The sequence below is a fragment of the Amblyomma mixtum genome, chromosome 8, assembly GCF_055824585.1.
Source record: "Amblyomma mixtum isolate Tamu chromosome 8, ASM5582458v1, whole genome shotgun sequence".
NCBI lineage: Eukaryota > Metazoa > Arthropoda > Arachnida > Ixodida > Ixodidae > Amblyomma > Amblyomma mixtum.
In genome coordinates, this window is record NC_143019.1 from 40,629,851 (window position 1) to 40,646,182 (window position 16,332).

At 44.8% G+C, this 16,332-nt stretch overlaps 3 protein-coding genes across 3 annotated transcripts; 2 read left to right on the forward strand and 1 right to left on the reverse strand.

Moving 5' to 3' along the window:
- The first annotated feature begins 1,302 nt into the window (after positions 1 to 1,302).
- LOC149332210 (GTP cyclohydrolase 1 feedback regulatory protein-like) lies at positions 1,303 to 5,009 on the forward strand. The gene is made up of 3 exons (XM_089557147.1): positions 1,303 to 1,461; positions 1,531 to 1,625; positions 4,217 to 5,009. Exons 1-3 carry the CDS (start codon positions 1,426 to 1,428, stop codon positions 4,338 to 4,340), a joined length of 255 nt encoding a protein of 84 aa, XP_089413273.1. The 5' UTR covers positions 1,303 to 1,425; the 3' UTR covers positions 4,341 to 5,009.
- Positions 5,010 to 7,786: 2,777 nt separating this feature from the next.
- On the reverse strand, positions 7,787 to 11,999 carry LOC149332211 (dnaJ homolog subfamily C member 17-like). The gene is made up of 6 exons (XM_089557148.1): positions 11,693 to 11,999; positions 11,311 to 11,380; positions 11,206 to 11,264; positions 10,365 to 10,640; positions 9,227 to 9,367; positions 7,787 to 8,207 (listed from the first exon to the last, which is right to left on the reverse strand). Exons 1-6 carry the CDS (start codon positions 11,759 to 11,761, stop codon positions 7,989 to 7,991), a joined length of 834 nt encoding a protein of 277 aa, XP_089413274.1. The 5' UTR covers positions 11,762 to 11,999; the 3' UTR covers positions 7,787 to 7,988.
- LOC149332212 (GTP cyclohydrolase 1 feedback regulatory protein-like) lies at positions 11,890 to 13,369 on the forward strand. The gene is made up of 3 exons (XM_089557149.1): positions 11,890 to 12,314; positions 12,432 to 12,517; positions 13,121 to 13,369. The coding sequence occupies exons 1-3, from the start codon at positions 12,276 to 12,278 to the stop codon at positions 13,245 to 13,247; spliced, it is 252 nt and encodes an 83-aa protein (XP_089413275.1). The 5' UTR covers positions 11,890 to 12,275; the 3' UTR covers positions 13,248 to 13,369.
- Positions 13,370 to 16,332: the final 2,963 nt, after the last annotated feature.

The window sequence follows — 16,332 nt, forward strand, 5'->3', positions numbered from 1 at the left end:
CCGGCCAACGGCGCACAGATCACACTTCGTTCTCTTCGCGCTCCGTGCACGAGCCCAGCACTGTCTTCTTCTTTGTACACTGACAATATAAGGTGTTTCGACCAAGGCCTCGTTTGCTTTCGCAACCTACCGGGCTTAACCAAGCCAAACCTCTGCCAATTTTTTTTTCGCTTCGAGATACCCAGGCTTAACCTTAGCCAATTTTTTTTTCATTGCTCCAAAGATCACTCCAAATCGTGGGTTGGCGGTAGATCCACTTTGTTCGCAGGAGAACTGAGTAAATAATATTTCTCAAAGCATGATCTGAATAGCAACAAGGTTTTCGACGTTTTGGCGTGTACAAGTTATCACCCTTAAGAATGTCACTTTGTTCCAGGTTTCTAGCGTCATGTGCACTTTCAAAACATAATCTTCCTCGAGTGCCTATTTGAAAATTACAAGTGTGTATCACTGATATATGTTACAATTTCTGCCTCGCGGCCCTTTGCGGTAAATTGACGATTAGTGTTTCACTTTGCGAAAGTCGTTAAAATGCTTGTTTTGAATTGAAACATGGCGAGCGGCTTCTGAAAGCGATACATCCGCGGTGTACTGCTGACAGCTATGGCGGGCCAGCAATGTGGCGCAGGCCAGCGCAGCTGTCATTAACGTAAGAGATTTTTATCGCACCACATGGTGACCGCAGCGGACACGCTTGTAAGAGAAGCGCCTCACAGAGGTCACTGTGCCGAGATGCTGCGTGTGTAGCCATGCATGCATATGGGACTGCATACGTATGGGATCTGGGCTAGAGAGTTACGGCTTCCCTCTCTGCTGTCACTTTCCTAGAAGTATGGTCAGTAGGTAAGGTAGCTTACCTACTGTCGACGCAATTTAGGCGTGCTGCGCACTTTATTGAAGAGAACTGTGCGTCACTTCGAATTTGTGTTTCCCGCCATGACAGGTTCATATGCGCCGGCAAGTAGTGCTACTTCAAAAGGCGTAATATTATTACACTGGTTTGAAAAAAAAAATAGAAATAATATAGTGACGCGCCTGCAGTACACTGTACCTGCAGGATGGCAGCGGTAACAGTAGTAACAGCCTTTTTAAAATGGTACTCCATTGGTACCATTAATCCATATTTCAAAATTTCATACTTTAATAACAAACATTTTACAATTACCAGATTGTCACGCCACTTGCGGCCTCCAGACAAACTGAACAGCTCTGTTCAAAGGCCACTTATATGAAAAACAGTAGGTTGTTCCTTTAGCGGTCTTACTACTAGGTGGCACCACAATCTGTTGATTTCCAGAAGTTTAGCCGCGGTTTTTGTCAGATTTGATCCGGAGTTTCGTAACTAATAAAATACAGAATCTGAGAACACGTGGGTCGCGTAGCGGCAGCTGTTTTCACGTACTGCTCGACGGCTTCACATCAGCGATGCCGTACCTGTTGATCTCAACGCAGATCCGACTGGTAAGTAGCGCGCGCTGCGGAAACCATGTGTGCAGCGCTGCAGCTGTCATCGCTTGCTGCTCCTCGCAGGAGAACGGCCCGACCATCGTTGGAGACCGCAACAGCGATCCGACTCTCATGGAGCATCTTTGCGCCCGCAAGATCACCCAGCCCGGAAACGACTTGTGAGTGTCTTCCGATCCGCCATCAGCCCACACGCGCTTGTTTTTCGAGGAAATTACCCGACATCGATGGTGGAAAGAAAATATGAAAGTGAACGGCCAAGCTGCAGCTCTGTGCGTACGGGCGGAAGTGATTGAGCGCCTCAACGGTGACAGTTTCCCGAGTAGCGGTCTTTTTGCTCGGTTTGAGCGCCCAATTTTTTCCTCTTTTACCCACATCGTGAGTCACGTTTGTGGAGAACTTTATGACTGTCTGGAATTTCGTTATGACTGACTCCCTAATTACGCTTGGAGCATGTTAAGATGTGACACTGTCCGTATGATCCACGGTTGCTCGTCAACTCATAGGCCGCGCCCATTTAATTGCAATGCGGACAGTTGAGCTAGTTGGTAACGCTTGCTGGAAAGTAACAGCGCAATTAAACCGACGAAAGACGAAGTGGGGTCTGTTTTTTGCTTCATCTTTCCTCTGTTTGTCTGCGTCGTGTGTCAGATTAGGTGTGGTATGAGACTAATTGCAGTGATCGATCGAGCCTTAATTGGAGGTCATTCCGGAGAGTTCTGCCTCTCATCGGATGCGGTGACGCGCTCCGGTGATATCGTTTGTCGGCCGCTAGTCCCTGCAAAGGATGAATCAGCTTGAACCAAGGCCATCGGGGGGGGGGGGGATCTTTGAAGCGGCGCTCCTTTGAGCTCATCTTCACTTTATCTGGACCCTTCCCTTTATCGGTCACACTGATAGCGTCTCTCATACGCGGTTTTTTCTTAGTTTTTTTTACGCTCTATTAGTACGCGTAATTTATTGACCAAGTACTGCCGGTCTTTATTTCAGGCCTCAGCAGGAGTGGAGTACAGAGATCATACAAACACAGAAAACAACACATTGTAACTTCTCCAGTACAAAATCGGGTACGAAAAAAAAAAAAAATCACGAACATAGCAAAACATTTCGTGTGTGTCCAGGGTTTGTAGGAACAAGTCTACTGTCTCATAAGTGACCACATTTGCAGGCAAGCCATTCAATTCAGCAATAGTATATGAGAGAAAAACAAGTATTTAAAAGCATTCGTTTCAATGAAAAAACTGCCACATTTTTTAATGATAAGAACATGCAGGGCGGGTAGTAATGTACTCAGTGAAAATACCCACCTCTATTTTTGTTTTATTACGAAAAACGGTTGTAAAAATTATCTATTAATGATATGTTCCAGTGGTCATCTCAATGCTTATCACAAGCATGCTATTAATCATTTCTGGCCTGGGCAGGCCATGGTGTAAATTACCGTTATATAGCGTCCTTTTGATGTTTTAATAAGGATCCTACGTAGCACTTCGTCAGTATTGATTGCCTGTGAACACCTGATAAGTGTTGTCTACTCTGTCATACTGTGCAGGCACATATTAACATTGCATTGAGGTATCAAAAGCTTATTTCCAGAGATTTTTTATTGTGTTTGGTGCCTCAGCCTTATTTACGTGCATTCCAATAGAGTTCAAGGCCACCAGTTTCATTATATTTCACTGTGTGCTATTCATCAGCTATAATCAGCAGTAGTCACCTGAACACCACTTGGTATATTCATTTTACGAGTACGAAATGCTGAGGTCAGAGAAAATTTTGGCAAAGCACAGGGTTTCTGAAAAAAATGACTCGTTATTTCAAAGTCTTTCATGTTTAAAAATTAGCTAATCAATGTAGGTGAGGCAGCAATGCTTTTAAACTCAATAAAGTTACTTAAGCAGTGTAAGTGAGGCAGCAATGTTTTTAAACTCGATACTTACCTTTTCATATGAACTTAGCTGAACTGTTGTTCAGCGATGGAAGTTGAGTCAAGGCATGTGCAAGTGTTGAATTCGTCATGCCAGTGTACCATGCAGGGTTGAAACTTAATTCGTCTGGATCAGGCCAGACTGACAGTAGCCACTACAGGAGCCCCGGACTGAGGGCCGCTTCTGGATAGGGAAAACTTCTTATTGGACCCAATAAATGCTTTACATCATCATTTTAATATTTGTCAAGAACTGAAGTGCTGAACATGTATTTGGTTCTCTGCTCTCTTTACGACACCTACATTACTGCACTTGGGTCATGGAGTGCCATACTTCGTGACTGGAGGCTAACCAAGATTACTCATTCACTGTTAAGCATTGTGCCACTTTGGAAGTGCTACTGTGTTTCTGCATGTCATTACTCTATGGTTTGCTGTCGCCTACTTACAAATTTTGAGAAACTACAACATCAAATTGTTTATGGCGATGAAAGTCTCAACTTTGGGATCAACTCTCGAGACACTGTATAGGTGCCTGCTGTTTTACAACGCGCAGATTTTACAACACACGCGGTGATGTGCCATCAGCATGCCTACTGCTACAAAAGTACAGGTATACCAGAGTGCTTGTGGGCAACCTATTGCAGATGTAAGCATAAAACAAACACAAGGCAAATGTGAAAAAATGCCACATGCACTTCCTAAAGCAAGTTCACTTATTTTTGCCCGGGAATAACGTCTCTGCCATCTCAGTTTTGTTTGCGAGCATGGAGGAAGTCAGTGAACTGAACTCATTTTGTTGTGGTCCACAATCTCTCTTTCCAGTCCAGAGTACCGGACTGAGGACCCTCCCCGTACTGTTCTCAACAAGCTCGAGCTGATGGGGTACCGCGTTGTGGCGATGTCCGGCATTGGCCAGACCTGCATTTGGACCTTGCACAAACCATGACTACCTGCAGTATTGCCCCCGCTTCCGAATCGGCTGGTCCGGTGCTGTGTGTTTATTCTGGCCTTTCTCATTGGCCTAGTGCTGCCAGCTTGAGGCTTCTATTTTTACTAACTGGCAACCACGAAGCGATAAAGAGCTCATTTTACGAGGCCTGGGCATTTCCTTAGCCAAAGAAGACTCCAAAAACAAAAAAAACCACCGTTGCCTCTTCCGACGGAGCAGTGGACTTAGAGCAGCGTCCAGTATGCCTCTCACTGAAAAATGCGGCTTCTTTAGTAAGCTTTACTTACCTCTTTGCTGTGTTTTGGGGAGTGATGTCCCAGCCTTTTTGACTTAGCAGTGCAGTTAGTGCTTAGCTAATGCATAAAGTATAACAGTAGTGCTGTGAAAAAGTACTGCTCCATGTGCCACAACATATCATTTTAGTCTGGACCACCCAACTCAAGGCTGGCCAGGATCAAGAGCCTCGGGGGTTGCCCTACAGACACATATTATGTGAAAGAATGTAGAAGACGCGTCTATAGCAACAAGAGGTGCTGAAACATAAGTTCTGCAGTAGGTTCCCAATGCTACAAGCAGTGCTGAAATGCTGAACGAGATATTTGTATTGCTGGCTTCATAATGTCATGTATCTTTACAGCTTGACATAAAGGTGCTTTTTTGTTTTCACTGGCTCTCTTAAGTTTCTTTCTTCATTGTTGAAAGAGATTGTCTCTGCAAGACAAATGAGGTGATGTATTCAAAGTGGTACCAGCAGTGCTGGTCATCCAGTTTAATTTTTCTTAGTGCATATGTTGGGACAAACATGTTGACTTTTTTTTTTTTTTCAAGTATGCTCCATCAATGCAGCGAAGATGTGCAAGCTTCATCCAGAGGTGGCGAATGGTTGCTTTCAGTGCTGAATGCACAAATCTCACTCCAGGGGGTCACTCTGCACGGCCTCGACACTGTTTTGTTGCGACCCGCAGCGCTCATGGCTGAAACTGCCTACTTTACGTGCTAGTCACTGTGGGAAATTGAACATCCTGGCAATATTTCAATTGGCTGTAATGCACTGTACTGGTGTATTATATTTAGCGTGCGAACTAACTAGGTAGTTTTGCAATGCATAGCAGTTTTGCTTTCGGAATGGTGTCATTTTTTAGAGAGATAGCTCTACTTAGCTTCACAGGATGCTACACGAGGCCACTAGGCTATCACCATAGCTGAACATGCCTCGTGAAACTGCAGTTGTTGTTGTTAGCCTTCGAAAAGATGGCACATACCCACACTGGGGGATCGGCCAAGAATCGGGAGGTAACGGTTGTTATTCACCAGTACATACTAAAGGCAAAAGAAAAGCACACGGGAGAGCAACACCAGGGGAGTCTACCACAAGGAGGGCAGGGAGTGAAAAAAGGTAGGAGTTTGGATTGGAGAGAGAGAGAAAAAAAAGAGATTAATTCGAAATATAATAAAGCATAGAAAAGAAAATACTGTAAGCTTTAGCAAGGCAGTCGGTGAGATTCCAGCAAGAAATTTGAACAGCGTCAAACAGACTTGTGGCTGAACCCAAGCGTGGTGGCGTCAAATGATAGCAAGAGTGGGCTGCTCAAACTAAGGCCAAGATGCTGTAAGGGCAACTCCAGCAGTCTTCTTCTCAAAGAGGTGAAACGACGACAGTGGAGCCAAAAATGATTGATAGGTTCAGGCTCACAGCAAAATGCACAGAGGGGAGACAACGCCAAACCAGACCTGTGCAGATAAAATTTAGAGGGGGGATACGGCAGCGCAACCTCGTCAGATATACTTCTAGCTTTCGAGATTGACAAATTTTCCTGCTCCAGAAATATTGCAGATGCTGATATTCCGCCGATGTTAAAAGTGCTGTGTCTTGCGCGCTTAATAACGCTCGTCGCCGGAACCTAGATTCTGTGATATACGCTGTAGCCGGGATGATGGGCAACACGGGGCTGCCTAGGGAAGCCTTTGCGAGGTTATCCGCGATCTCATTTACTGTCACGCCGCTGTGATCGGATACCCATATCGAATGAACAAGGCTCAAATGCGAAGGAAGGAGCAATAAAAAAGTGCAGTACACTCTCGCGCTGTGCATCGCAGAGTGTCGTCTTCATCAACTTCCATCTGCTCTGTCCGGTGGCACTGCCCGCCCATCATCATGTTCTGCATACTTTCGCTCCATTTCGAATGTAGGAAACATTCTCTGTAGTTTACGAAATTCCAAAATTTGGCCCGGCCCACCCCCGAAATTTGACCTTGGCCTATTTGGACCATAATCGATGTTCATTCATAACCGAGTGTGCCCGACATGATGGGAACCTCCAAATTTGGTTCGGGCCATTGCCAAAATGCTATCGCTCGAACTTTTTTTTTGCTGTTGCTGCTGAATCATATGCCACCATACAGACTAAGCGGCTTAAACAGTGGCACAGTGCTGTTGCAAAAGCTGGCCTTTAACATGCCTCAGAAACAGCATATAGTAAACCTGCAGATTCGCTTCCCATCGGCATAAAATGGTGGGTTTGGCTGATTATAAGAAGGAAAAAATAATACGCTTAGTACAAAAAAGAAGGCACTATTGGAAACTATTGTCGCTTGGGCATGTCGGTGATCTTCAGCTTTATTGGTAGTGCATGGTAGTTTTGTTGTACCCTGCTCTCATCATATACAAGCATCACAGTCCACTAAATAACCTGCACCTGCAAGGTGGCAGTGGTTTCATTACTTTGCATAGCAAAGCCGTATTCCAAGCGTTATTTTGTGCTCTTTTAGGACACTAGCACCAAATTTTTGGAGATTGTACAAAATAAGGAATCTTTTCTCCACATACATTAATTTGTCTTTGACGTCATATTTTATGTGAATAGTTGTTAATAAGAGCTGCAGAACATTGCACAAGAACTTTTGAATGTGTATTTCTTTACATTTAAACTGTCCCATAAGGTAGTGTTAACAGCATTCAAAGTATTGACAATCTGCTTGCTTTAGAGATTAGATGGTTATCAATTTGTGAAATAAAAAATAAAACATGTTCCAGAGCAGTACAACAGAAGTGCACTGATGTGGAACATTCATTCAGCACCAGACAGGGTGTGTAAATAATAATTATAGTTACCTCTTGCTCTTGGCTGCATTCAATCTTGGGTGTCCTTGGAAGCCTCAAAAACGTTGTGTACTTTCTTTCGGGGCAAAGAAGTGATAGTAACAACTGTAACATAAGTTCGCTCCTAGATGTGTTATGATCTCATGACCATGAATGGGACAATTTGAACAATGCTAGAGCCCAAATGTTCCCAACACCAACCCAAGCTATCATTGTGCCCCAGCGAGATGCTGAACTAGTTTTATTTCATGCAATGACCTGCACTGTTGGCTCTGCTTCTTGGCCTAGCAGAATATTATCGCTACAAAGAAAATTTTCAAATGATAGCGTGACGTCAAGAAAAAAAACAAAAACAACTTTATGGCCATACCACATCTGGAAGTCCTCACAACCTCCAGGAACATACACTTCCAAGCACACAGAACTCCGCACCTAATGCCGCTTGATGGCCCGGAGTAGCGAAAAGGTGTTCAGCCCAGCTGATTGGTTCAACACACAGACAGCACGCAACTAGTAGAAACGTGGTTCACTGCACACCAACACAATCATGGAGGCTGGGCAGCCGCCTGCTGCAGTTTTCTTAGCACGAGGTTCTCATAGTCGTCATCGAGGGAAGAAGTGTGTGTTGGTCGTGGTGGTGGTGCCGCTGGTTGTGGTGCGGTTGTTGGTTGTCGCGGACGCTCCATACTTCCGGTGTCACCCAACAATCGAACGATCAGCGGGCCTTCATCGGGGCTGCCCTTTTCGAGCTCGGACGCCAGGTACTGCACCCAAAAAGAAGTGCAACAGTCGGTCACAGCAGTGGCTAACCCAGCAACAACCTTGTACAACATCAAACAGGAGACTAGGTTTGTATTAGATTTGTGCAGCTATTTCTTCTTTTTTCCAATGGAGGAAGTGAACGACAGGAAGTAATGTCAAAAAGGAGATGTATGGCACTGCTGCATGCTACAACCACAGGGACACTTGTCTAAAATGAGTCTGTGCTTTACACCAGATCAGACTAATGACAAGGGATCTGAGCTAAGGACATCATTTTCTTGCTAATTATGTTCTCGTTAATGCACAGTGCACACATTAATGCACACTGTTCTCGTTAATGCACAATGAAGGCACGCCTGCTGAGGGGCTTCACAGAGTACTAGACCCATGACACATTTTGGCACATTTGATGCCTGTTATGATGTGTAAGTGTTGCAGAGCTCCAATCCCACATTAAATTTTCATTTCGAGATTGCAATGAATCGCCAGGTTTTCTCTCTTCGGCTACACTTAACAGATGAGCCCTAAAGCTGGCATCAGGTGGTAACAGCCAGCAATTTGTGTTCCTTGAAACAGAAGGCCAGTAGAAAGTGCCATGTCCGAGGCAAAAATTGGAACCAATTTCAGGCTATGAAACAAACAAACAAAAAAAAGATCAATGGAGACCCCTTACTTGCACGTGTACTGGCAAGTGGCCAGAAAATACCACATTACAAGAAAAATCCTAAACACTGAATAATGTGCATGCATGGTGACATGATGCACTGAGATTTATGAGACAGCAATTGCTTATCAAGAAAGCATGCCTGTACATGCTCAAAAGTGTTAGCTAAATGCTTCACAGTGAAAATTAGCACCATAAAAGATAACACAGCTGCTAGGTGACGTCTTTCTAGCTTCCGGGTGCTGCCAGCAAGCAGGTACTAACTGCCTCATCTGAGACAGTGGTATGCCGGGCTATAGCAAAGACTTCTCAGTTTTGCGGACGGATGTTGCAGACTTCCAATTCGGGCCTACTCACGGCTGCGGATGGTTGCTCAAACTCCACGAGGGATGATCCATTGCGAAACACCAGACAGCTGATCGTCCCATACTGCGACAGCCGCTGCCGCAGGCTTGCTTCCGTATAGCCTATCAGCCCGGGCTGCTGCTTCCAGCGTACCTGCACCACAGATGAGAAATAATTTCGCAGATGCCTCAGATGCATGCGTAAAGGGATGTGCAAGACTGTGAAAAGAGAAAGTGCTTCAGCATTCAGTCACGTGACCAGTGTAACACGAGACTGAAAGCTGATGCTGTAAGAAAAAAAAAGTATGGCTGCTGAAACTGTCCCAAGTACTTGTGAGCTACGATCTCAATGACTTGGCGCGCATTGCAGAGAGCAAGCAGCTTGAGAAATGTAGAGCAGCTTGCGAAATGTAGAGCTCTCAGTGGGTAGAGTACCAGACATGAGAATTCGGAGGTTGTAGGTTCGGATCCCACCGGCTAAATGCAGTTGTTTTGCCTCCTGCTTTCTAATGAACTACCTTTAAGCGTTAAAATAATTACACTATTAATCTCCCATTGGTCAACACCACAAAATTTAAACAAAAAATGCCCCCTCTGCTCCTTGGTTTCGGTGACTGTTGGCTTCGTTCAAGTGCTGCACAAAGCCACTCTAGTCGCTCAAAAGTTGCTGCTAGCAACAGTACTGAACATAATGAGCAGGAAATGCTCACATAATATGTAGCCCCTGAATGTTCTGTTGTGTTTTGGGGCACATAAGCAATTAAGGCTATCATGCACCTTTGAATGACTGTTACACTGTCATAGGAGTGGAGCATGCATGTGTGTGAGCAGACTCCACATCAATAGAGCCAACACATAATCATATAATCACAAGGAGCAAGTAATGAAGTAATTTCATTAAGTTTGTTCCACTGCATACAGAAATGCACAATTGCGTGACAACGGATGGGCGTAGCGAGCAGTAATTTCCATTTGTTGTGCTCCAGTTCTACACTTCTGCCTCCAATAGAACAAGTTCATCACTGCCTCACTTCCATACCATATTTGTTCAGTGCACAATGTGTTTACATCAACCATGCAAAAGACTACTGAGCAGTAGAGAGAATGACTTTCACATTCTAAGGTCGAACAAGGTCACGTGTGCAGCTGACCTTGACCCTTGTCTGTTCAGCTTCATGCTGCTCTTGCTGCTGCTGCATCTGGCGCTGCAACAACTCTCGCTCTCTGGCCAGCTGCCGAGAACCTTCTCGCCGAAGCCTCTCCACTTCCTTCTCGAGGGATCGCTCTAGTGCTGCTGCTGCCGCTGCCTCTCGGCCGGGGGCCTCGCGGGCTTCCAGTTCTTCCCTGAGCTTCCGACGTTTGGCATCCAAACCCTGGTGTCGTAGTTTGGCTGCCTGGCGAGCCTTGAGCACCGCATCGTATGCACTCTGCAATGAAGATCGTCACGTGGTAGCTACATGACCACCGCATCCCTTCTGTGCTGTCTATACCAGCCACTGACCACTCAGTGGCTCAAAGGACTTGTGATGAATTATGCGATTAGTTTTCCACGGCTCCCTTTCTTTCTTTGTGTAAAAGAGGTAAGAACGTATGTCCGCAGCAATTTGGTCATTGTAGAAATGAGCATTGTTTGCGGTGGATTCTGACCAGTTTGCAACAAACCCTGCCGAAGAACAGAAATTTGCTGAGCGACAACTTACACTTGCAACCTTAAAAGCATCAGTGCTCGTCACTGCAGATGGAAGGGTTGGAACTGCCAGCAATTAGATCCGATGCCCCACACACAAATGCTCTTCGGAGCCAAAAGTTCTTGCTGGGCTTTAACACCTAGACTTAATTACAGAATTAAGACTGCATTGTGGGGCACTTACAACGGGTATTATAGCTGCACTGTTTGGTGAATTACCAAGCTGAAGAGAAAACCACTTCGTGCAAGTGAAGATGGCAGAATAACAGGATGCGTAAAGAGGGAGACGAGTGACCGGTACTCACTCGCGCAGCAGGGTCGGTCAGCACCTCCAAGGCACGGGACAGCTGCTGAAAGAGTTCGGCTAAATAAGCGCCGTGGATGTCGCTGCACCACACATTCCGCCTTACCTGCTCGAGGGTTGTCGGGATTCTTGTCCGGGTGGCATGTCAACGCTTTCTTTCGGTACGCACTCTTGATCTGCGAGACATAAAACCATGTAAATGCCTAATAAGGACGAAAATCTAATAAGATTTTGGCCTTCTTAGTAGTGTTGCGTATGCTTCCACCGACGCGAATTTATTAGACAAATTATTCGGGTTGAGGAGCATCGTTTAGACGCACCCGCGTTCGTTTGCTAATCAACATCCGGCTGTTTCCCAGTGCATTATAGAAACATAGTAATAGTAAACTGGCAACACAATCGCCTCTCTTGCTCGTGAGAACCTTCTATTCGTTGATTCTGCTATCTTCTAAACCATGTGTTCACGGAAGCAAGCAAATGTCCTTTACCTCTTTCTCACTAGCGCCGATTTCAACTTGTAAGAGATCGTAGAGGTTTGTTTGCATCAGCGAATCCATGATCGCAGGTGGGCTCCAGCGGTGCCGGGGGTAGGAACACTACTAGGAACACTATTACGCACACTACACTTCCATTACGTTGATATCGAGCGTGTAATCCGTTATAACTGAATCAAAAGACCATAAGCCAGCCACACGTATAAGCATGGATCCGTTCGTGAACATTAAAAAGAAGCAAAGTCTATTCTCTACTACGAAAGCATTTGGCTGTGTCTTGGCTTGCTTTGACTTGCTTCATCTGCTTTTGGCTGTGTCTTGACTTGCTTTGACTTGCTTCATCTTTAACTTAACTTGATACTCAATAACTCAAAGAAAAAAAATGACCCGATGTGACGTTGTCATTAAAGCGGATACGACTTCACGGGTGGAAATAACGCTTGCGTTATTTCGACCTGGTCGCAGGAGACACTTCCGCGCCAGGTTCGAACCATTGCCGCTTAGCGAGTCAGCAAGTAGTCTGGGCGCCAATTTTCCACTGTGAAACTACTGAAACCTTGCGTGCGTAAAATCTGCGATGCCGTACGTTATGGTCATGAAACGGAACAGTCAGCCGGTAAGCAGCGCGTCATGGAGGAAGGAAAGAACTTCCTCCATGCAGCGCGTATAAGCGGGGCCCGAGCAGCGCGTGTGGGCGTGTGTGCAACGCAACTGCCCTCTTTCGTCATCGCAGGGGACCGGACCAAGTTACATCGTGGACCCGAACATCGATCCGACTTTCCTGGAATACTTCTGCGCTCGCGTGTCCCAACTTTACAGGTGAATGCGTTCTCCGGTAAGCGTAAAACAAAGGAAAGAACAGTGAGCGGCCAAGTTCAACTCTGTCGAGCGTTTTCCTTATTCACTGCGTTAGTACTGACTGTTGCAACGCTAATTAACCGCGTATCGTCAACCTCCTGATTAAACCGCTTGTTTATTCCCCCCCAACGAATTCCAAAGGACCCCCAACATTTTGGAAGTGCGCCCACTCCAGAAAATGAATTAAGGAGAATTGGTTGGGATTAGTGGGTGGATTAAGACAGGTTAATGGGGATTCATGTTGGGATTAAAAGTGGATGAATAGGTTGAGTTAGTATAATCTTATATGATAATCCAGTGGAAGGTACTAACATTGCAGTCTTCAGATTTTCAAATTTGGTAGTGCTGATGACGTCAAGACCCTCTTAGCAAAGAGTTTCGTTACGGGGAAACCCGGTGGTTCTTGCAAGACGACAACCTAAATTCTGTCGCATTAAAATCATGACTGAACTTCGATGTCTTTTCTCCTTTAAGGGGTGATGAAAAATGTAATGTAAGGGGTAAGTCACAAGACAACCAGAATGAGCTGAATTCATTCATTGTGTTTGTGTTCTTTGTTTCCAGCGGGTGTTACGAGACTATCGACCCGCCCTGCACGGTGCTGGACAAGCTTGAGTCGAAGGGCTATCGTGTGGTTTCACAGTCTAGCGATAACAACTGCCATATTTGGACCTTACACAGGAGCCCATGACATTACCTGCCGCTTTATCTGCAGCAGGTTTCGCATGTGAAAATGTGGTGAGTTATTTGTATTGGTGGGAGTTCATGTCATATATTTTTACTGCTTGATATAAAGGAGCTTCTTTGTTCTGACTGGCTGTGTTGGTTTCTTGAAAACTGCAGCAGCAGTTGACCACTTTCACCTTCCCACTTCATTCATTCATTCCTTTCATTTATTGATACTGTCAGCCTTTCTCAGGCTATTACAGGAGTGGAAAACCTTATAAATTCACATTCAAAACAAGGTGCATTTCATAACTGCGATATCGACACAAAAAACAAAGGAAAAATCAAACAGTAGATAAGAATAACGCATGCAAGTGCTGAGGCAAAACTATTACATTGGTGTACTACGGTCCAGGTAAGATTTCAGGCATTCTAGAAAGGCGTCGAGGGAGTTAATATTTACAATGGACTCTGGCAGCATGTTCCATTCTTTAATAACACGAGGAAAAAAACTGTACTTAAAACAATCGTTATAAGAACGCGGCACAGGAATATACATGGAATGGCGATGTCTTGATGTTTCATTAGGGTGTATTGTAAAATGTGATGTGTTGATATTCAAGTGGCCATGGATTAAAAGGTAAAGAAACTTCAGCCTATCTACCTTAGTGCGGTATTCTTGATGCAGATCCTTGGTGCAGCATTTAAGGCAGGGCATAGAACTCGGCGGTTTTTCATAAACCACTTAGACCTGTTAGTTTTCGTTACGTATTTTTGCAGTCGCTCGCAGCGCCAACATTGAAAAAATCAGTGTTTACTACAGTAGATGGAAGGGCTGTAACCACCAGTACTTTTCTGCAACATCAGAGGCAGATACTTTTCAGTGTCAGAGGCTTTCGCCGAGTTTTAATTAAGAGTTTAACTGACTTGTCATGAACCAGACAAAAGGGATCTGCTGCTGTTTAGGTTTTTCTTTACCTTCACTGTTTCTTCGATTCCATTTGTCAAGGAACTCGCATGCAAAATTGCAGGTGTTTGCTTTCTGCACTTTGTTCTTTTACAATTTTTTTCCTTGTGTTACTTGCACGATATGTATGGTTCTTTTGCTTTCTGTTTTTAAATGCTACAGTTATACCCGTGCAACACGCGCACAAGAAATGGCAGTAATGCTTAAGGCCTTAAGTTTGTTAATGCCATTATTTTCGGAGTTGGTGCTACACGTCCACATTTAATGCCATTATCGAAAGTGGCGATGACGATAACGCTTGCAAGGTAGACAAAAGTTCTATCTGAATATAAACATTGCTAATTAGCACAATACATCGGGAATTTTGTTCAAATGTAATGTAAAACCGATTTTCCAGAAGATACGGCTGTTCCTGTTTTACAAGTCGAAAAAGTAGCCATAAACTCGCATGTCAGCACACAAGTCGAGAGTACCTGTCAATAAGGCTGGTGAAAATGGTGCTCTTCGCATCAAAAATGCAGTATAGATGCCTCATGTTAAGAATTAACATTTCCTACTGGTTAGGAATTCGTTACTAACAAAGCTGCATGCTTTTCTGCGTGTGGAATGGGAACGAGAGTACGCATTGGACGGCCGAATGAGTTGTGGCAAACTCAGTAGGTCGCTAATGGCAGTAAGGCTAATGCCATTAAAACTTAAGGCAGTAAGCCCTTCATGGCATTAAATCTGCCCGTGTGCCACGGGTATTAATTTGTTTTTTTTTTCATGTTGCATCAGTTGTTCAGCAACGTCATTTATAACGCCTTTCATTGGTGGCTTTTATTATTTTCTGGATTCAGGGGGTGAAAATTGGGCACCGTTGTAAAAGTTCAAAATCGAGTCCCCAATCAGATGTTTTTAAGGAACGTTTAAAACCTCTGGCCTTGTTTGGGCTATTTTTCGCCAGCATAGATAACCATTAGCAGTCAATTTTATATGGGACTTTATATTTTGTGTTAGCCGTATTCGGTGACCACGTCTAAATGTCCAGTTCCGATCCTGGCCGTGGCAGCCGCATTTCGATGGAGCCGAAATGTTAGAGGGTCATGTACTGTGTGATGTCAGCGCACATTAAAGAACCCCAGGTCATTGAAATTTCTGCAGCCTTTCACTACGGCGTCCCTCATAGCCCGAGTAGCTTTGGAAGGTCCCATAAATAAAATCGAATGTCCAGTTCCACAAAGGAAATGTTAATGTCAGGTGCCTTTTCTTTTGACCATCTTTTAGTTTCATCACGTATACTACCACAATCGTGTGGAGCATTGCAGTTTTAAACAGAAATCAGAGTTCACCTTATATTAATGAAGTATGTTTAAAGGGACACTGAGGAGAGCTCTATTAATATTTTTTTTATAGCAAAATCCGATAGTTCGGCATTTCATGGCTTTGTTGCCACTTGGCCGGTAGTGAAAGATGCATTTATTTCTAAGAAATTTGGATTCGAAGTTGAAAAAGTATTTCCCGCCGCTCTGATTCAAACTTGGGATTCTTCTATGACGACACAGGACTAAGTGACATGAACATGACCTGCACATGACGTAACGCAGACTCCGTGATTTCTGGCGGCCAGCAGTGCGGCCCAGCAGCAGCCGAAAAGAAAGCTACCGCCGGCCGCACATTGAAGGCATCTATCGGCTATTGCGGCCGTCGCTTCGTTTACGTTTGCACCGGCGTTCTGCCAGCGTTACAATGGATCCCGTTCTCGAAGTCGTCAACGAAGTTCTCGCAAATAGACACCTTTAGCATACCGTGTACCTTGTTACCGTTAGCGGAATACTGGGAGCCCCCATACCCCTGTGAGCAGGCGCTGATTGGTCCCGGCACTGCAGGAGCGCTCGTAGCTGTCGGGTATGTGGCGCCATCTGGCGATGTCAAGGAGATTTGCGCATGCATTTGCTGCGCCTCAGTGATTTGTGGCTTCTCGTGTCCTAGTGTTGCTAGAACTATTGGTTCTAGCAACACTGTTTTGTCCTATGACGTCATGAAGCTTGTACTTGCGAGTTTGGCCTGTGGCGGCGATACCTGTATTTTGGTTCTTGCTCTTTTCTACGTTACGAGAGCTTTGTTGTCAGTATGAATGGCGTTTTTGTAATCAGGAGCTGGT

What these genes read in the sequence shown, in the direction of transcription:
- LOC149332210 (XM_089557147.1), top strand. Translation starts at nt 1,426, where the DNA reads ATGCCGTACCTGTTGATCTCAACGCAGATCCGACTG. An exon ending in TCTCAACGCAGATCCGACTG is followed by an intron (nt 1,462 to 1,530) that starts GTAAGTAGCGCG and finishes TGCTCCTCGCAG; the next exon opens with GAGAACGGCCCGACCATCGT. An exon ending in ACCCAGCCCGGAAACGACTT is followed by an intron (nt 1,626 to 4,216) that starts GTGAGTGTCTTC and finishes CTCTCTTTCCAG; the next exon opens with TCCAGAGTACCGGACTGAGG.
- LOC149332211 (XM_089557148.1), bottom strand. Translation starts at nt 11,761, where the DNA reads ATGGATTCGCTGATGCAAACAAACCTCTACGATCTCTTACAAGTTGAA. An exon ending in TCGGCGCTAGTGAGAAAGAG is followed by an intron (nt 11,381 to 11,692) that starts GTAAAGGACATT and finishes TATGTCTCGCAG; the next exon opens with ATCAAGAGTGCGTACCGAAA. An exon ending in TGACCGACCCTGCTGCGCGA is followed by an intron (nt 10,641 to 11,205) that starts GTGAGTACCGGT and finishes TCTTCATTGCAG; the next exon opens with AGTGCATACGATGCGGTGCT.
- LOC149332212 (XM_089557149.1), top strand. Translation starts at nt 12,276, where the DNA reads ATGCCGTACGTTATGGTCATGAAACGGAACAGTCAGCCG. An exon ending in TGAAACGGAACAGTCAGCCG is followed by an intron (nt 12,315 to 12,431) that starts GTAAGCAGCGCG and finishes TCGTCATCGCAG; the next exon opens with GGGACCGGACCAAGTTACAT. An exon ending in CGCGTGTCCCAACTTTACAG is followed by an intron (nt 12,518 to 13,120) that starts GTGAATGCGTTC and finishes CTTTGTTTCCAG; the next exon opens with CGGGTGTTACGAGACTATCG.